The sequence below is a fragment of the Neofelis nebulosa genome, chromosome 1, assembly GCF_028018385.1.
Source record: "Neofelis nebulosa isolate mNeoNeb1 chromosome 1, mNeoNeb1.pri, whole genome shotgun sequence".
NCBI lineage: Eukaryota > Metazoa > Chordata > Mammalia > Carnivora > Felidae > Neofelis > Neofelis nebulosa.
Genome location: NC_080782.1, coordinates 216,779,630 through 216,801,417, shown reverse-complemented (window position 1 = coordinate 216,801,417; position 21,788 = coordinate 216,779,630). Strand labels below are relative to the sequence as shown.

The window sequence follows — 21,788 nt, the reverse complement described above, 5'->3', positions numbered from 1 at the left end:
ATGAGAGATAGATTTTATTTTTTTTTTTTTAATTTTTTTTTTCAACGTTTTTTATTTATTTTTGGGACAGAGAGAGACAGAGCATGAACGGGGGAGGGGCAGAGAGAGAGGGAGACACAGAATCGGAAACAGGCTCCAGGCTCCGAGCCATCGGCCCAGAGCCTGACGCGGGGCTCGAACTCACGGACCGCGAGATCGTGACCTGGCTGAAGTCGGACGCTTAACCGACTGCGCCACCCAGGCGCCCCATGAGAGATAGATTTTAAAGTGTATTTGCACATCAACATCTTGGAGGTCAGCTAGTTTTGGGAGGACTTTCCTTTTCCATTCGACCAACCAAACGTTTCCTTTTGTCTCTTGGTTTCATAACAACATTGGAAAAATGTGTGTTAGATATTTTAAAAAGTTAGATATGATGTTAACAGTTTCAAGATGTAAAGTTAAATATTTGTTTGGTGCCTGGTGTCTTCAAAACAGGGGCACTATCAAAAATCCTCAAAGGAACATATATTTGTACTTGTTTTTAGCAGATTTTAGGGTTGTTTTGTGAGTGTTTTACCTAGTGCAGACTAAATAAATCTTTTTGAATGGTTGAATGAATAAACAAGGTAATAAATATTTGTAGAGGTTACAGTAATAAATATTTGTAGAGGTTGTGTGGTCATTTGACTTGGAGGTATTTTAGCCTTCCTAGTAATCATCCTTCATTTACTAGAACACTTAACTTCAGCATATTTCGACCTCCTATGATTGAAAACTGAAGTCTAAAAACAAATGGAAGATCAGAGTTAACGGAGAGCATCAATTTTCGAGAGTTATTAGAATTAAAGTCTCTGTTTCGGGTTCCCAGATTGTTTAGGGCTATAAAACAAGTGTCTACTCCCTTAAAAATTTAAAAGCTGTGTATATAAGAGTTTACACCCTTCTCATATTCTGTTCTGTTTTGTTATTCTAAGAGATTAAAGCTTTTTTTTGGGGTGGGGGGGTCAATCATATTTTTGTATATGACTGTGGGCTGCCCCAACTGACACCACTAAAAAAAAAATGCAACTTTGAAAAATTCAAGAGTAAAAGCAATTATTTCTAGAATTGACAGAGCCTTTCCTGGGTTCAATTCTCACTCTTTTTAATTATTTATTCCCTTCAAGATGCCGGGAATTATTATACTGTAAATTATCTTACCACTTGCCAAATGAAATTTTCTATATGAAAAGATTAATAAGTATTGAGAATTTTCTTTGGTCTCCCTTGCAAGCAATGTCCTGGTCTTTTCTGAAAGTCAAGTCTGTAGGGTTTTTTCCCCCTTGGTCTTTATTTTTTGTAGTATTTGATGGAGTTCTGCTAAGCTGAGATTTGGGCCAAGTTTAGCTTTCAGCAGACTTTTGTAACTGAGTATAAGTCTTCAGAAAATAGAGTTTCTGTCAGAAATTCTTGCTCGCATTACTTATAGCTACTGTGCTGGGCATCACCATAACACTTGGACTTTCCTGTATGTCTAGAATCAGCAGGGAAATGCTTTCGATCTTAACCCACATATGTTTTTAAGTAGGGCTTGTTCTAGTAGTCCAGATATTCCCAATATGAGCTCATTGGTGCTATTTTCTAACATTAAATTATGATTTTTATCAGTATCCATTGTAATGATAGATCTGCAGATGGCCTCAGGTTCTCATTTGGCATGTTTGTTAATAAGTGTGGTGGAATTTCCAATAAATCGTACATCCTTTATTTCGGCAGATTTTACTTTAGAAAGTAAAATGTCTGCTCTATCCATCTGTGTGCCTCCAAGTTGTTGTACTGGGACTCGACTGAAATTATCACCAAATCTGTAGCCTTCCTCGCCTTCCTCTGCAGGCTCATTCTCTCAGGAGTGGGGCAGCTCTGCTCTGATCCCAACCACAAAGATGGAGTTGCAGAAGAAAATGAGGAAATGTGCCCAGTAGTAATGGGCCTACTGTCATCCCTTTATATTTATTTTCCTTTACTTTTATATTAGAGTCTGTAGAATTAAAAAAAAAAAAAAAAAAAGGAAAGAAAGAAAAATAGCAAGGCCATCAGTGGCTTGGCAGAAAGACAGCTGGTCATGATGTTGGATTGCAAGTTTTTCAAATATAATTTGAGAAAGTATCTGTCAAAATTTGAAATGGAATGGAAAACAGTAAAAAACTATCAGGAGTTCGGTTCAGATGAGAGGATCATCAAGTTCATTTTGAGTAAATTGAAACCTAAATTTGGATTCCTCAATAAGCAACTGTGCAAAATGCAAGGGGAAATAATGCATTATTCCTAAAAGTGTTGAGGACAAAATTAGGCTAACAAGTCTAGGCAGAAAACAAAACTGGTAAGTGTTAGGAACCCAGAAAAATTGTAAATGTCAAGTGTGCTCTTACCACCTGAGATATAGACATAAATAATTAAGGACAAAGAACTTCAAGGATGCTTTTGAAAGAGACAAAATTAACATGAGGAAAGCTCCCTAATCTGGGTGAACCAGAAAGAACACACTTGTTGGAATCACATGATGTTTAATCTCAAGGACAGTTATATAAATACAGTAGTATAAGCTGTTGGCTAGTGAAAGCCTCAACAACTGTTAACAACAAAACCCTCTCCGTCCTGCTTCATGAATCCCTAACTTCCCCCTAATAATTTTATTCTAAGATGATCCACACTGGGAGGAATTAACAGAAGTTTGGCCCTTGACCATTCTACGCCATTTGTATTATTTTAGAAAACAGTATATTAACCTAAAGTCAGTGGTAAACTTTATTTGAATATAGGTCTCAATATACTTCTTTGACAAATTTATTACTATTTAAATTGAAACGGTGTTTTAAAATTGCAGGTGTATTGGTGGTGAGACCCAGGAAGGTGATTTACAAGTGACTGAGTCTTTTCATTTACGTGTTAACATTTTATTTCCCCTCCACAGTAAGGTTTCACTCAAGGGAAAGAATAATAAGACATTAAAGTACAGGGCACCTGACTCACAGCTTGTGTCTCCAGTCAAGAAAGAGGTCACAGAGAATGGACATTGCAGCCCCCAGCCCAGACTGATAAGTGGGAGAAAAAGATAAGGGCTGGGAGAGGTGATTGCCTACCAGCTTTCTCTTCCCTATTATCCCAGAATTTGGCATGCAGCCAGTGTTTCTTTAATTTTATCTTTAGCTTCTATTGATAGCACAGGATTTGTGTGTGTGTGCGCGCGTGGGAGCACTGGAGGTAGGAGAGGGAGTTCCTTTTTAAACAGACACAAGCGAACGACATATTTTTATGAGAAAGCCATTTTTCTAAATTCTTTCCTGAAAATATGGACAACATTTGAATAAATACTATAGGCAAAAGTTTTCCAGATTAAAAAGTCTGAGACCATTTTTATTCAGTTGAAATGTTTCACGCACACAAAGGAATGCTATTTACTGAACAATGCCATCCCTGTTAGAAATTCCATCCTAAATTTTAGCAGAGAAAGTGTAATCCCAAAATAAAGATGAGTTAAGGGAATGGAATGTACTTTTCCTTTCATTTAAAAGGATTTCCTTTGTTGTTTTAAAATCCTGGGTAAAAATCGATTAATCACACTTTCTTGGAATTATCGTAAGTATGTATATTTGACAACCCAAGAAACAGCAGTCATAAAATGAAACAACTTTCAGTATTCTAGAGGTCATTTTTCTTATTAGAGACATCACTAAATTGCAGTTTAGTAAAAGATATCATATTAAGAAATTCCACTTGCATTTATAATACCCATTTATAAAAATATTATAAACACTATAGAAAATGCAATTTATAAAAATGTAATTTTACTTACACAATTCTCTGCAAAGATATAACCCCATAAATTCTGCTACCTTCCTTCCTGAGGATTTCTGTCATTTATGAAAATATGCAGTAGCTTAATCTGTTGATTAAAAATGCTAAAATTGCATTTTTAAAGTGAATATTGAAAAAGGACGTGGCCGGTATAGACAGTACTATCCTCTTAATTTTACTGCATTTAGAATTTTTTTTTCTAAGATGACCTAACCCAGCTTCATTTTCATTAAGTCCTGGAGGGCGATGCTGAGAACTTTGCCCAGAGTGGGCTGTGATTGAAATGTTTACTGAGCAAATAAATAAGAAAATTAATTAAAGGTGGCCTACCAGGGTGAATTTCCAAAAACCCCACGACTTCAGTGGGCTAAATACCAGATGGGAAGGGTTTGGGAGACATAATGCTACATGTTCTCATTTTATGCTTCCTCTCCAAGGACTCACTCTATTTATTGCCGTGGCATCTGGCAGGCTTTCTTTTCTGGGCCCAGCATGCTCCATGCCGTGTGTTAGTGTTTCCCTGGAATGAAAGTCAAGGAAATACCATGTCTAAAAATATGCTTTATGGGTTTTCAAAAATATAGTATTTCCTTTCTACTAGCTCATTCACTTTGAGGTCCTAATAAATGACATTTATGCATAGAAAAAAAATCACAGTGAATCTGATTTTATCTACACAGCAAATATAACAATTGCTTTCACAAAATGTGCAAACGTTGTCCTCCTCTTCTGTTTCTGAGACGTTTTATTTTTGTGGGTTTATGGCCACAGGCACTCCATGCTCACTGAAAATAGGCCCTAAACCATTTACTCAGTGCTTCTTTGTGCCAGGAACTGTTTTTTCACATATATCAAGTACAGTCCTTTAACAATCCTGTATAGAAGGTATTATTTATATTATTTATCACTCACATTTTATAAATAAGGACATTCAGATGTAGACTATTTAAGTACCTTGCCAGATTCACATGACTGGTATCTTACAAGCTTGGTGGGGCTTTCTTCTTTTGCTTTTTTAAATTCATTTATGATTTATTATGAAGGACTCCGTTTTTAAAGATATTTTTTGCAGCATTTTACTATGACTACGTTTACCCGTACAGAAAAGTTGAAAGAAATTTACAGCGAACACTCATACATCCACCACTGTCATCCCATCCCTCTGTCCATCCACGAATCCATCTTCTTTTGGGACACATTTCCAAGTAAGTTGTAGACATCAGCACCATTCCCCACACACACAGTCCTTTGGCTTATATATCATTACCAGAATTCAAAGTTTATGATTTTTTTATAATTCTTTTTTTTTTTGGTACAATATGTGTTTATATAAAATGCATAGGTCCTAAGTTTACATTTTCATGAGTTCTGACAATGCCTATCCTTGTGCTACTCAAACCGACATCACCTCAGAAAATTCCCTCCTACCCTTCCCCACAAATCCCCAGCCCTCTTCGACCACCCAGAGTCAATTACTTCTAGTTCTAGAACTTCATAGAAACGGAATCATACACTACGTACTCTTTTGTGCCGGGTTTCCTTCACACAGTATGATGTTTTTGAGATTACTCTGTCCCTGAGTTTATCAGTAGTGCATTTCTATTTCCTGCTTAGTGATACCGTGTTATATGAATATACCACAGTTTATCCATTCTTCCTTGGATGGACACCTGTGCTCGTTCCAGGTTTGACTATTATAGATGAAGTTATTATGAACAATCTTGAGTGAGGCTTTTTGTCAACATAGGCTTTCATTTCTACTAGTTCCACATCTAAGAGTGGAATTTTAAGTCATTAAGTGCATATTCAGTTTTATAAGAAATTACCAGGTCTTTGTCCAAAGTAGTGGCACCGTTTTACATCCCCACCAATAACAAATGATAGGTTTAGTTGTTCCACATCCTCAACAACATTTGGTATTGTCAGTCTTTTGAATTTTAGCCACTCTGGTGGGTTTTTAGTGGTATTTCCTTGTTATCTAATACATGTTTTACTTGATGACTCATGTGGAAACCTTCTTTATGTGCTTAGTGGCCATTCATAGATCTTCTTTATAAAATGTTTATTAAAGGGGCGTCTGAGTGGCTCAGTCAGTTAAGCGTCCGACTTTGGCTCAGGTCATGATCTCGCAGTTTGTAAGTTCGAGCCCCATGTTGGGCTCTGTGCTGACAGCTCGGAGCCTGGAGCCTGCTTTGGATTCTGGGTCTCCCCTTCTCTCTGCCCCTATCCCTGCTCATGCTCTGTCTCCCTCTCTCAAAATGAATAAACATTAAAGCGTTTTTTAAATTATTTTCCCATCTCAATATTGGGTTGTTGGTATCTTTTAAATATGCGCTTTGTAACTATTTCTTAACAGTGCCACTCTATACCTTGCCTATTCATTCTCTTAATGATGTCTTTTGATGAGCAGAAGTTTTAATTGGGGGGGGGTTGTAATATTACTGTTTTCCTTTTATGAACACTGTTCCTTGTATCCTAAAATAACTTTATCCCCAAAGCAAAAAAAAAAAAAAAAAATCTATGGCTTCTTTAAATAGTTTTCTAGTTTTATATTTAGATTTATGATCTGTATTGAATGAACTTTTGTGTATTATGTGAGGTCAGGGTTGGGCTTATTATTTCCTGTATACGACATTAAATTCTTCTAGTCTTGTTTGTTGAAAAGACTCCTTTCCCTAATGGAACGACTGCCTTCATGCTATTCTCAGAAATCAAGTGACCATATAAGTGTGCCTCTATTTCTGACCTTTCTATTCTCTTCCATTTATTTTGTTGCTCTCTATGCTAGTACCACACTATACTGATTATGGTAGCTTTATAGTAAGTCTTCAAGGCAGATGGTATATGCTTTCCATCTTTGTTCTTCTTTCATAATATTGGTTTCGATCTCCTAGTTCTTCTGAAATTTTACATGCATTTTAGAATTGGCTTGCCAGTTTCTAAAAATGATCAGCTTAGTGGCGTTGTCATTGGGAATATGTTGAATCCAAGCCTCAACTCGGGAAGAATTGAATATCACCACTAGCCTCCCAATCCATAAGCATACAGACATTCTTTCCCCACTTATATAGGTCTGCTTTAACATTTCTCAACAATATTTCGTAGTTTTCAATGTAAAATCCTTCTAGCCTCTTATTTCATATTCCTCAGAATTTTATGTATTTTTAATAGTTTAGGTGAAATTTAATTTTTTATCTCCTAATTGCTTACTTTGAATACATAAAACTATAATTATAGTATTGTCCTGATACCAAAATCAGAAAAATATAAGAAAACTACAGACCAATATGCTTTATGAATATAAACATGAAAATCTTCAACATAATACTAGCACATAAAATTAAAAACCACATACAGAGGATTACGCACCATGGCCAAGTGGGATTTATCCCGGGAATGCAAGGTTAGTACAACATTCAAAAGTTAGCCAATGTGGGACACCATTTTAATAGAAGAAAAGGGCAAAAACGATATGATAATTTCAATGGACATAGAACATTTAACAAACTACCTTTCGTGATAAAAACATTCAACAAACTAGAAATATAAAGAAACTTTCTCAGCCTGATAAAGGATAGCTATGAAAACCCACAGCTAACATCATACTTACCGGTGAACGACTGAAAAAGTTTCCCACCTAAGATGAGGAACAAGACAAAGATACCTGCTCTTGATACTTCTATTCAATAATATTCTGGAGGTTTTAGCCAAGGCAGTTAGACAAGAAGAAAAGAAATAAAGGATGTCTGGATTAGGGAGGGACGAATAAAATAAGCTCTGTATACAAATGGCACAGTCTTATATGGAGAAAATCCTAAGGAATTCACACATACACAAAACTATTGGGGCTAATAAATGAGTTCAGAAAGGCTGCAGGATAGATCAGTTATATTTCTCTACGCCAGCAATGAGCCATCGAAAAAATAAAACAGTTCCATTTAAAATAGCATTTAAAAAAACCCAAAATGCTTTGACATAAATATAACAAAAGAAGCATAAGATGTGGACAGTGAACACTGAAAAAGGTGGTCAAAAGAAATCAAAGATGACCTAAATAATTAGAGAGACGCAACATGATCATCGAAGACTTAACGTTGTTAAGATGGCAGAACTCCCCAACTGTATCTACAGATTCAAAGCAATCCCCATAAAAATCTCAGCTGGCTTTTTAAAAGAAACGTATAAGATGATTCCAAACTTTCTATGAAATACCAGAGACGCAGAATAGCCAAAAGAACCTTGCCAAAGAGTAGTGTTGGAGGACTCACTCCAGATTTAAAAGCTTACTACAAAACTACAGTAATGAAGACTGTGTGGTACTGGCAGATGGATAGACAGATGGATCGATGGAATAGATTGAGAGTTCAGAAATAAACCCATACATCTATGGTCAATTGATTTACAGAAATGGTGCCAAGACAACTCAATCGGGGGATAATAGTCTTTTCAGCAAACAGTCCTGGGACAACTAGATGTTCACATTCAAAACAATGAACTTGGACCATTCCTCACCGCATACATAAAAATTAACTCAAAATCAATCAAAGACTTAAATGTAAAAGCCGAAACTATAAAACATTTATAAGGAAACGTAACTATAAATCTTCATGACATTGGATTAGGCAGTGGTTTCTTAGATACAACATCAGAAGCATGAACAACAAAAGGAAAAAACAGACAAATTGGTCCTCCTCAACATTAAAAACGTTTAAGGATACTGTAAAGAAAGTGAAAAGAAAACCTACAAGGTGGGAAAAAACATACTTGCAAATTGCATATATGGTAAAGGTCTAGAACCTAGGCTATACAAAGAACTCTTACAACTCAGCAATAAACAGACAAATACTCCAATTTAAAAATAGGGAAAATGCTGAATAGACCTTTCTCCAGAGAACATATACAAATGATCAATAAGTACATGAAAAGATGCTCAGCATCATTAGTAATTAGGAAAACACAAATGAAAACTACAATAAAATACCACTCCACACCCACTTGGATTACTATAATAAAAAAGGCAGATGATAATAAGCGTTGGTGAGGAGGTGGAGATTTGGAACCATTATTCATTTTGGCGGGAATGTAAAATGCTGCAACCACTTTGGAAGAGCTTGGAATTTCCTCAAAAAGTTATTCATAGAGTTACCATTTGACCTTGCAATTTTACTCTTAGGTATAGACCCAAGAGAACTGAAAATACGTGTTCACACAAAAACTTGTACACAAATGTACATAGCAGTAAATTCCTAAAACCCTAAGTATAGGAAACCCGCACAGCTAATGAATGGATATACATGAAATGGAATATTATTCAGCCACAAAAGGGAATGAAATAAGGGCACGTGGGTGGTTCGGTCGGTTAACCGTCCCACTTCAGCTCAGGTTATGATCCCTCAGTTCATGAGTCAGAGCCCTGCGTAAGGCTCTGTGCTGACAGCTTGGAGCCTGGAGCCTGCTTTGGATTCTGTGTCTCCCTCTCTCTCTGCCCCTCCGCTGCGCGCGCTCTCTCTCTCTCTTTTAAGAATAAGCATTTAAAAAATTTTTAAAAAGGGAATGAGATATGGATACATGCTACCATGTGGATGAACTTGGTAAACAAAATGCCAAGGGGAAGAAGTCAGACACAAAAGACCGCCTATTATGTAATTCCATTTATATGAAATGTTCAGAGTAGGCAACTTCATGGAGACAGGAGGGAGATTAGTGGTTATCAGGGACTTGGGATAGGGAGTTAGTGCTAATGGTACAGGTTTTCTTTCTGGGTGATGAAATATTCTGAAATTAGGTAAGGATAATAGGTGCACGATCTTGTAAATATAACAAAAACCATTGAACTGTACACTTAAAAAGGGTGAAATGTGGTATGTGAATTATATCTCAATATAAAAATAAGACTGCCCTGTGATGTTATAAATTTACTTACTAGTTATAATTATTGTTTGGTAGGTTTCATTGGATTTTTTTAATATAAACTATGCAAATAGGGACAGTTTTGTTTGTTTCTAATTTTTATCCTCTATTTCTTTTTCTTACTTTATTGTAGTGGTTTAAGCCTCCTCGACAGTGTTGCATAGAAGTGGTGAGATGGGGCATCCTTGCCTTGCTTCTGATTTTATGAGGACTCTTTCATTGCATTAAAAATTGAGTACGATTTTATCTGTAGGATTTTCAGTGATGCTTTTTATCAGATTGGAAAAGTTATTTTCCGTCCCTAGTCGGTTAGTGTTTTATAATAAATGGATGTTTAATTTTTTCAAAAGTTTTTTATTTATCCATTAAGTGCCTCATATAGCTTTTCTCTTTTAGTCTTGCATCTCTCGCTTTATCTTACACCCGGTATCAATGAAATAGACCGTGAAATAGACAATGAGGTAGAGGATCCCGCAGAAGCTTCTCAGGACTAGAGCTACATGTGGCAATTGACATTCCTTTGAGTGGAACCAGTTACATGTTTGCACCTAAATGCAAGGGTTAGTGGGAATTATAGTCTTCCTGTGTGCCTGGAAGATACTTGAAATGATTTGGTAAAAACAGAACAATTACAGTGATGATAATGATAAAAAAAAATGCTGTTATACTTCCGTAGCACTATGTACTATACAATTCATAAGTCCTTTTCGTTTTCTATGCTTTGTTTTAGAATTCAGCATGTATCTGTCAGTATTAACGTTGGATAGGCTATTGCCCCTGATCTATTGCTTATTCTTCATGCATCCCTGGCCTTTTCATCCAGTCCCAAAGTTTTCCATCTTCCTTATTGGGCTTACGACCCTGAAATTCACTTCTACATCTTGGATAACTCTCTTCAAATCCAGAACCGTATTCCAGGATGCCTTCGAAGCATGTCCACGTGGATGTTCCACTTAAAATGCCCCAGACTCAGTTATTTCCTTCCCAAACTGTTTCTTCCCAGTGTATTTTCTAACTCAGATAAAAGCACACCGTGCACCTAATTATTTAATCCACATTCGTGTCTGACTTCACTGTCTCACTTCTCACATTTAATCACTTCTGTGCATTAACCTTCTAAAACCCCTCTCAAATTGATTCCTGCTTTTGTATTTCCATCGCTGCGAGAAGGCCCTTCCCATGTGGAAGAATGTGGAGCATCCTTCCAGACACTTATCCTTACCTCATCTCAGGATAGCATTTCTAAAAATATAAATATAATTGTGTTACTTTTATGCATGAAATAATTTAATGACCTTCTCTTACAATATTTATTTTTAGGCTTTTTTTCCTATTATTTTAAAGAATGGAAATCTGTTTTCAAAAAAAAAAAAAGGTTCAGATACTAGAGATGAACAAAAAATAAATAGATGGTGAGAGCCAGATTTCTCTCTGTCTGGCATTTGCAGATAAGTAAGGAGGGAAGGCTGGAAAGAATGAACCCTTTAGTGCAGGACTAGAGTTGGACATGTCAAGTACAAACTCACGTTTAGCCTAATATATATACAGATGGACAGATACAGGAACAATTGTAGCTATAGGTGAATACCTGGGCTTGAATGTATACATAAATTTCCTAGCTCTTTCTGCTAACAGGGCCTGGGGCCAGTGCTGTCCCAGTGGCGGCTAGCATACTGATGCCCAAATACTGGTTTCCTAAATGGTGTCTGAACGTTATCCTCCAGTGAAAGGAACTGTGAATGTTGGGAGAAATGTCTGATTCTAGGGCCGAGGCAGCAAAAATACAGTATAAGCCTGGAGCATTTGATGTTCCCTAAAGCAATAAAGTGCTCAAAAAACAAAAGAATGGGAATATGTCAAAGGGATAGAAGAGATGACCTAAAAAAGTTCCCAATGGCCAAAGCTTGAACAATCTGAGCAACAAAATAGATAACGTGCTAGTGGGTCACAATTGGAAGTATAAAATGAATATATATGAGTTCATCCTAATATAAGCAAATGATTGAACAAGTAAACAATTGGAGTAGAAGGGACAAATCTTCCTTATAAAATAATTCCACATAATATAGGCATATATGGCTCCCACCAGGAAGGGGAGTTTACTCTCACCCTTCAATGGGGGCTGGACTTAGTGACTGACTTCCAAATAAGATCATGTATGAAGGAGAAACACAGTAACTTTACAGAGGAGAATCCTGGTAAACACTAGTGATTAAGGTTAGTGTCGCAAGTGGTGAGTCTGGTTGATATCACACGCCTCCTGATAGGACATGATGAAAAATGTACCTCGCCTCTGTTGGCGTTCCTCCCAAAACCTGGAGCCCTAGTCTAGTCGTGAGGAAAACAGTAGACAAAAGCAAAGTGAAGGACTTTCTCTAAAATACCTGGCTAATGTTTCTCAAGACTGTCAAGATCATGAGTAACAAGGAAACACTGAGAAACTGTTACACATCAAGGCGTGTGTACAAGGGATAAAGAGACATGATGCCTGAATGCAGTGTGTGTTTCTCGGTTATGACCATGTGCCAAGGTAATATAACGTGTTAATATTAGGAGAAAGTAGGTGAGACATTTATGGGAACTCTTGTACCACCTTGGCAACTTTCCTGTAAATCTAAAACCATTTGAAATGTTATAAGTTCCTTAAAAAATTAAGACCTGATATAAAACAAATACTAGCAGAGCTTCTGTGGTTGAAACAGAGTTGCGGGACCCAGGGTCCTGACTACCTGGCCTCCCTCTCCCTCCATGCCTTCTCCGTCTGCCTCCGTCCCCTCCCTAACTCTAAGGTTATCTGGCACGAGCGTTGCAAACAACCACCTCCAGAACGAAATCCAAACTCCTTGACATGTCTTCCAGTGCCCTTCATGTTGTCACCCTTGCTTATCTTCATAGGTATCTTCATCATCTGTTGATCTCTTGCCTCCCGTATTTATTTCCTTCACGTATTGTGAAGGCAATTTCTTTTTTTTGTTTTCAAGCAGACCATGACCTTCTTGTTGATTTTACCTGTGCTGTTTGTTCTTTCAGCTTAGTTTTTTCTCAAGTTTGTCCAGCCTCAAAAACTCTCCATTCTGTGCCTTCTGTGTCATCCTAGAATTCAGCGGAAGTCTTCTCCCCTCCAAAGTCTGGAAGGGGAGGGAGGTGCTCTGGCAGTATTTCTATGATAACATGTAGTCCCTCTTAGCTGTGTGTATGCATCTTGGCTCCAGTGGTTGACAGGCTCCTTAAGGAGACATCATTCATCTCTTGCCTCGGACACAATAGTTGTTCAGTACGGATCAAACAAATGGATGAATGAACAAACAGTAGCAACGTTATTAAAACGAACTTATTTCCTTTTCTGGTGGTATTTACACGCCTTTGAATCTAGTTGTCATAAAGCTACAAACTCAACATTTTAGTAGGCAAGTTTGAACCCAGTTTTTCAGCTTAAAATGCAAAGCATTGGGTTTTGAGGAGCAAGTGATAGCCTCAGCTCAACCCCTACGTGTATAAAACACATGGAAGGAGTTTGTATTTTACTCCTTTATTTTGGATTTTACTCCTTTAAATAACAAGAGTTCTACATGGTGTGTACTTTACAGGAAAGTAAATGGGTGCTCTAACGTTGCCTTTTCAGTCTTCTGGTGTTTGAAGGAGTTGTCAGTAAAGCTGGCTGCGTCCATTCATCTTCATTAGCCATTTTAAAGTGATGCTTTTTTGATGCAGGTGGGCCAGCTATCCTCAGGCACTTTAATTTGCCAATTATTGTACCCACGGGTAAGAACAGATAGCGATTAGTTTCACATTTTGCTCACTGGGCAGCTTAATGTTCTTGTCACCTTACATTGAGTTTTAAATGTGCAAAGCGCAAAGAAACTCCAATGCTTTTCTCAGACTTGGGGGTGGGAGGGTGGTCATACCTAGTAACTTCAATTGCTTCTGGACATAGGAATTAAAGGGCCTGATTGATTAATAAAAGAACAAGATAATATGGCAGAGGTATATCAAGGAGAAGGGTGTGTGTGTGTGTGTGTGTGTGTGTGTGTGTGTGTGTACAAAAGCTTAGATGTATCTTTTTCTTTCACAAAAGCACTGTTTGCTAGCTTATGAAATCTGAGTGCTAGTTGATGGTTTAGATTGCTGCTATTTAAGGAAAGAACGAATGGTAGGATCTTCTTTACAAAATAGCCTTTAACCTTAATAATTGTCTTCTTTGAATATTCTCAGGGAACATAGGTGACCCAAAACACAGAATGAGATGCGTCATTTTTTAACGTAATGAATATTCACCACCTTATACTTTGGACAGTTTTACTCCAGCTGTGACTCACTAATGCCTTCTTTTAAAAATTGCCATAGAAAGTTCCCTTTGGAAAAATCCAAACCACCCTGGCAGTGTTGTCGGCTGTTCTTTTGCTTTAATTGTCTGGGAGTGGAGTTGACTTGTTTATGGGAACTAAACCTGGTGCCACTATTAGCAGGAAAGATTATTTAACAGTGTAAGAAGGCATGAGAAAATGTCAGGCACGTAGCATCCCAGACATAAACTTTATTTGCTACCCTCTTGAAGAATTTGTTTGCATATAATGTTGTTCACACCACTGATAACAGAAAATGTATTTAATAACTACTCAGAATTAATATGCCGTAGTATGCATGGCTGCCTAATTTAATTTATCTCTGATTAAGCCTATTATGTTTGAGATCACTTTACAGAAGAGATTTTTTTTTTTTGCCAGCTGTAAGCTTATTTGAATTGTAATATAAGTTAATAATGTGTGAAATAACCAGTGGTGCCTACTTCTAAATGTTAATTTTGCCAACTGACTTCCTCACATCACGCATACCCAGATCATTCATTGACATTTAGTTAATATCTTCCATGAAGACCAGCCACTGGAATAAATAGGAAAATTAACTATTTTAGGAGGCAAAGACAAATGGAACAGTAGCGCTTTAATTCTGAAACCCAGAAAAAAGACCCTTGCATTATAAAAGTAATTGAAAGCCAGTGACTGGTAATCATCTAACATGACAACTAGCGCACAACTTTTTCTTGAGTTCTGTTCTAACTGTATTCCTTCAATGTTAAATAATCATTTGGTTGGCTAGAGTGGGAACCTCAAGTGTTCAACAATGACTGCTGGAGCATCCGCCTTGATGTCTGGGCAATTAGGTCTCTTCAGTGGGCCCAGCACGAGAGAGGGAAGGGACTTCTGCTATTGCTGTTTAGTGAGTGGCTTGTTCTCCAAGCCTGTCTTTATGCCTGTCCTTAACCAGCTATTTCATCGGCCAGTCCAATTCTCTTTTTCAGTGTCACGGGTGGTCACCACCAAAAAAGTGATTGGGTAATTATGACCCCTCACTCCTCAGCTGGCCTCATATTGAGCTCTGTGCATCCCCAGATATGGTCTGCATCGCACAGAATGTGAATTCTAGCATTTGTAGGTGTATTTGCATTATTTTATTTTTATTTTTATTATTTTATATTTGTATTTGCTATATTTATATTTATATTTGCTATATTTATATTTGCTATATTTATATTTATATTTATATTTATATTATTTGCTTCTTACCCACCCCCAAAGTGTCTTTCTCCCTGCTTGGAATGCCTTTCCTGACCTTCTACTAAAACCGCACCCCGTCCTCAAGGCCTTGTTTAAACCCTACCTGCTGCCCTTCCAGCCATCTCGGGCCATAGACGTTTCCTCTTTGATCGCCTCTTGAGGTTGGTGGCTCGATAAGTTAGTCACATTTCACGTGTCATACAGAGAACTTGAGTTTTAAATCTCTGTGGCCCCATAGTGATACAGCTTCTTATGAAAAAAAAAAAAAAAAAGTCAATAGATGGTGGTGATTGTTGGTCAGAATGAAAACATAATAAGACAAAAACTTAGATATCATGATCCTTAGGTGAATAACTATAAGGTCAGTTTGTGGGTTCCCATTTGTTTTAAATGTGCAATGGAAACTTGCATGTAATATTTAAAAAGTCAGAGCTCATAAAGGAGATTTCTCTTTTCTTTGAATGGCTCTTACTAGACCTGTAGTTTGAATCCCAGAATGTATGAAAGTAGTGGATTTTAGCCCGAGATGACATAAGAATCAACTGGGAAAATTTGAACACGTATTCTGATGATTGGGATTCGCCTTCGGACCAAATCAGGGAATAACATCATTTTAAAAAGCTAACCAGATGATTCTAGTAAGAAACCAGAATTGAAAACCACTGGTGTAAAGGAAACTTAAAGGTCATTAAATTCATTCATCCATCTGGTGTCTGATTGCTTTCTACAGCTGTTTGGCAATGAAAGAAGAGAAATTCTAATAGGGGGATTAAAATTGCAACTTTCTGATGCAGGCATCCAATGCCGCATCCAAAGCCACAAATCAAGGTGACCTACTGTCATGGTTCATCAGACACTGACCCAGCTTTAGCCCAGAAAGCCCCATCCAGTGAGAAACCCATCAGTACTGGACAAACCAGGATCGTTGGCCACCTTACCACCAATACGCTCATTCTTTGGATTCCACAGTGTTGTTTTTTGATAAATTTCCTTTTGAGAAGAAGGAAAAGTATGTTTTTGAGACAGAGTATTTAATAGAAAGAGAAATAATTAGACCACTTTAAAACCTTGGCAGCCTTGAGGGGAAAGAGACATATCAAGAGAAAAAAGGGAAAACAGTGCAACAGGTTGTGTTAGAATTCCTGCAATTAAGATGAAGGAGGGGGCTTTATTTCATGTAATTAATTAAAGAACATCAAAATATTCATTCACTTTTATCTCTGCTATGTAGATAAATTAAGAATGATTTTGTAATGTAAGAAGGCATTAAATGAAAATCTCAAATTTGTAAATATAATCAACTTAGCTATAAGCTCCTTGAGGATAGTTATTTTTACAAGGAAGAAAACAAAGACTTATTGAAGGCTACGTGGAAAGTGACTGACAGAGCATCTGGCTCCTGGATAGTTTTCTGGTAGGTTCTTTGGCCTCTTTCCTGCTATACATCTGTTTATTCGCAGCAACATATAGCACAGCCCTTTCCTTTCAGATAAAAGTAAATGTTGGTAGGTTGGTAGAAAAAGTGAAAGTATTTTAGAAGCAAATAATTTTAGCAGTTTAATTTGTAATTATAGCATTAAGAATTATTCACCATGGATGCCCATGTGGGTTTTATTCTGGTATCATGATACAGTCCTGCAGCCTAAGGATTAACTTATCCCACAGTTATTTTCCATTCAGGTCATGTTGATCACTGAACAGCCAGTCCGATCACTACCCTGTTGATTCATTTCATTCACTGATTGCCAAAATTGCCAGATGTGTCCCAATAATCCGACTGTCTTTATAACCAAATGAAATCCACTGAACTGGCATACGTCCAGTCAGTGTGTTGTTGGTCAGAGATATTGATGGCAACATGCAGATGAGATGTTCACCAAACTTAGAAATGTCTAGTTCCCTCAAAGTCATGATAGACGTTTCTCCCACTCTAAAAGTTATATGCTGCTTCAGAAGAAATCATCCATAAGTAAAACTTCTGACACATGTTGTTTCCCTTTTTTTTCCCCTTAACTAGAACATTTAGCTGAGTTCCTAAAACTCAGAGAAACATTATAGAATGGGGAGTTGCAGGTCAACCCTTCGCCCTTCTCAAAATATGTTAAGTAGTGCCTGAAAAAAAAAAGCAAGGATGATCTGTAGGCAAATAAGTTTGTAATATGCCAGGTAAAGCCAAACCAAACTGGTACCTCGAGTGGGGGAGGGCGTGAGACAACACATATCCCAAAACTATCTAACCATAGAACTCTTTATCATCAATATTTGGAGGAACTCCATCCAGCCTCCCAATTTTGCAGGTTAAATAAAAGGTTAAGAAACTGATCCAAAGTCAAGTATTTCCTTTAATTGTTTTCCAGGCCTCCTGTTCGCACCCCTACCCCCACACATGTTCATATTGCTTTCCCTAATTACCTGTAAGAACTTATCCCCATCACTCCTCAGTAACTCACAAGTTGCTTCCAATGGACCAGCTTACCAGTGATGTGACCCCTAAGAACGGAAGTGAAAACCATTCACTTAGAAAAGATGTACTTCTAGAGAGTGAAAGGTTTTCCTGATGCTCTGATTTTAATAGTTTTTATTTATCGGGCACCTCCAATATTCAGGCTCTTTAGATGCATCGTATGATTTAATCCTCAGAAAAACCTGCAGAATAGACAATACTCTATCTGTTTTCCTGTTGGGGAGATTATTATCTTTCTGAAGGTCATGGATTCAGCAAGTGGAAGAGTTAGGATTTAAAACAAGGTCAGTCTGACTACAAAGTCTTCAATCTGACCAAGCTGAAAGATATGATCACAGCTGCATTAGAAGCATCGTTGTTGACAACATAGTTATTTTTTTTAAAGTTATTGGTCCATAATTGAGTATGGCATCGTATACAGAGAATTACATCACTTCGGGTAGACGAATTTGTAAGAAATGTACTCAAGAAAAATAATATATTAAAAGGATAACCAGCAAACTGCCTTACATTTATTTGGGGAATGAGGTAAGGAATATGTACAATATACATCAGTACATACATATATGCATGCATTCTTAAACCAAAACCAGATACTTTTCAGGGCAATAAAAGGACAAGAACATAATTAGAAGATAGTGGGCATATAATTGTGAGAATTTCTTATGTTGACTGTTTTTGCTGGATAATGATGTTTTTTATATGGATTTTGAGTACATGCTGTTGAATGAACAAATGAATGAATGGGTAGATGGAGTTTCACAATAAACATTTAGTGACTTCATCAGTTGACTGCCTTCCTAGTGAGTGATCATTGTTGAGAGTTATCTTAAAGTCAGATGACTTTTCTGCAGTCTCTTTTCTTACTTAATAAACTTAGCTTTTCTTAAAATAGTTATTTGGGCCAGTCATCTTGCTATTTTTTTTAAACCCTTTTCTTGATGTCTGTTTCTTTTATTTCCTTCCCCACTCTATCCACCCCTCCCTTCCTCCCCCCTTCCTTTCGTCCCTTCCTGCTTACCTTTCTTCCTACGTACTAAGAAATTGATGTGGTGTCTGCCTCAAATTGGTCCAAACTTCTGGAACCAAGATAACAATGAGACACTATAAAGATAAATTTGTAGAGGAGTTCAACTCACTTTGCACGACACTCCCTTGAAAATAATAGAGAATTAAAATTATTTTGGCAACATCCTCCCTAAAAATAGTTGGCTGGTAGTCAGTAGTTGATTCTGGGTAACCTAAAATTCTCTGGATAAACAAATTAGATTAGAGTACATAGTAAGTATGTAAAACCCAAGAAAGATTTATAAGACCGGAAACTTGTATTCTATCAGATTGAACACATGCATTCATACCTTTTTATTCCATAAATCTCCCTGAAATCAAAAAAAACTACAGAAAGAAAAACAGAGAACGAGAGCAAGAGAGACCAAACCAAGGAGGAGATGCTGTTAAATGAGAGATATCAGCAGATTTGGGGAAGATGGCACAGTGATGGAGGAGTGGGAACTGAGGCACACTGAGAGAAGCCTGCAAATTCATTCTGCAGGGCCCTGGGGAGGCATGGAAGGGTGTGAAGATGAGACAAAAGGGGATTGGTCACAGGAGTTACAGAATAGTTAGCAGTCATTGGTGGAAGGTAGTATATAGGGAGTTGTGAGACTGTGTTCCTCTGCCTGCATCACATTGTCACTACAGTTCTCCATCTGTGCCGGAAGATTGAGGCATAGTCTTGGGCTAAAGTGAATCAGAGATGTGCTGGACTCAGGGAAGCAAGACCCAGGATGGAGAGGTGAAGCCAGGGGAATTAAATGAAACTCCATAGACGGCAGGTTAGACCCTCCTGGACTATTCCAGAGCATAGCTCCAGAGCACCCAGAGCCAGGGACAGCTCTTTAGGCAAGAGTTTGAAGGATTCTGATCTAGAGAAACTGAACAACCTGAGAAATGATCTGAGTGACGTTTGGAGTCCTCATCAAAATGGCTGGATCCCCCACCTGGCTACCTCACAAGGATGCCTTCCAGATAATAAAAATGCCCTGCCCCTACTTGAGGCTTCTAGTCAGTCTTTCAGGGACTCAATGTTCCCAGGTGTGTGTGTGTGTGTGTGTGTGTGTGTGTGTGTGTGTGTGTGTACATATATGTACGTGTGTGTGTGAGCCTTAAATATAAATAGAGTCACCAGATATTTGAGTATAGCTCCCAACATAAAATATAGAATAAAATATAGAGATCAAAACAGAGAAAGAAGTTGGGAGCCACTCAATGAAAATATAGATAACTCAGAAGTAGAAGAAAAACTTTTAAAAACCTAAGTATCTTTAGAAAGATGAGAGCACACGAAATAAAAAGTGCATCCTATAAAAAAGGAACAGTCCAAAAATAAGAGCTCCTAGAAATTAAACTTAGTAAAAAAATAAAATAAAAAAATAAAGGAATGAAAAAAAAAAACAGAACAAAAAAAAACTTATTCAGAGATGCAGAAGATAAAGTCAAGTAAACTTTCTCAGAAGTAGCTTAGCAGACAAAAATGGTAAGTAGGGGAAGAGGGAAAAGAAGGTAGGAAATATAGTGGATCCGTCCATGTGGTTCAGCATTTTATCATAGGAGTTCCAGAAGATAAAACAGAAGAAAATGGTGAGGAGACAAATCTTAAAAAATAATGCAAGAAAAATTTCAAGTGGAACAATAAGGAATTTCCATATTTTAAGGGTCCAGAACAATGGATAAGAATGGATAGAGAATCATTGAAAGCCTTTAGTCTGAGATTTTAGAACATCAGGGATCACAAGGAAGATTCCAAAACCTTCCAGAGAAATAAGACAGGTCATATATAACAGATCAGGAATACCAATGTCACCAGACTCCTCAGGCACAATACTGGAAGCTAGAAGACAATTCAGCCTTCAGAATTCTGAGGGAAATGACTTTTTACTTAGAATTCAATTACAAGCTAAACTAGCAAGCACCAGAGTAGAATTAAGACATTTTCAGACACTCAAGGAAGGTCTCAACGAATTTACCTCCCATGTACTTTTCTCAGGAAGCTACTAGAGAATGTGCTCTACAAAAATGAGGATGTAAACCAAGAAAGAGGAAACCATGGGATCCAGGAAACGGGGGACCCAACACAGGCGAGAGGCGCAGGGATTTCGCAAGATGGTGTTAAAAAGAAGCCCCAGGACAACAGGTGGGCAGCTGGCCTGGGAAAGCGCTAGACCAGATGGTCTAGATGGGCGGCCCCTTGAGGGAAGAATAGATGTGACAGATAAACTAATGGCTTTGATCATGAAAACAAAAACAAAAACAAAACGGTTTAATAGGGCTTTTAAAGTTCCTTTGAAAAGTTCAGGAGCAGTAACAGGTACACACACACACACACACACACACACACACACACACACACACACACAAAGAAAGAAAAAAAGGCCACCAAGAAAAATGAAATATTGAACAAGATAGGAAGTGTATTCTTACACTACATGTGTAGTAAACAATTATTATATAGTCCTAACAATGTAAACCTTATAAACACATTTTGTAATTCTGTAAACAGAATTTTGATTTAGTCCCAAATTAATGCTTTAACATACTGGAGGGATGGGGGAAGAAGCATGTCAAGAGGTAGTGATGGGATAAGGGTGATATTTTTTTTTTCATTTCTTAAATGACAATTTAAGAGATACCAGTATGCGCACGTTACTTAAATATATGGAATTAAATATCTGATTTGGAAGTTGAAAATAGTTTTCTCTCCCATGACAGGATTTAACCTCCTTGTGGGATGTGATGGGTTCGTTACTGGTCAGCCTCTCTCCTCTGGACAAGCCCATAGATTTATCAAACTGAGAGTAACTAACCGGCTGGGGCAAAAGTCTTACCTGTATCGCAAGCTCATTCTGGCAAATAACTACCTTCCATAATAAAAACAAACAAAAAGGTGGTCTCGTCTGTGGAGCAGGAAGGGGTGATGGGACAGGTGGCATAGGGGATTTCTGTTTTTAGTTATAGGCCTTTATAAGTACAATAATAGCCCTATT

General features: G+C 37.5%; 1 protein-coding gene across 7 annotated transcripts in view; it reads left to right on the top strand.

The window, feature by feature from the left end:
- ENOX1 (ecto-NOX disulfide-thiol exchanger 1) overlaps window positions 1–21,788 on the top strand; it is a 579,844-nt gene that overhangs the window by 289,344 nt on the left and 268,712 nt on the right. For 6 of the 7 annotated variants that reach the window (XM_058684407.1, XM_058684361.1, XM_058684370.1 and 3 more), the window contains exon 6: window positions 20,792–20,938. The exons of the other annotated variant lie outside the window; for it this stretch is intronic. In XM_058684407.1, coding sequence (XP_058540390.1) covers window positions 20,851–20,938 — 88 coding nt within the window. In that variant the 5' untranslated portion in view covers window positions 20,792–20,850. The remainder of the gene's footprint in view (window positions 1–20,791; window positions 20,939–21,788) is intronic. 7 annotated transcript variants of the gene reach the window in all.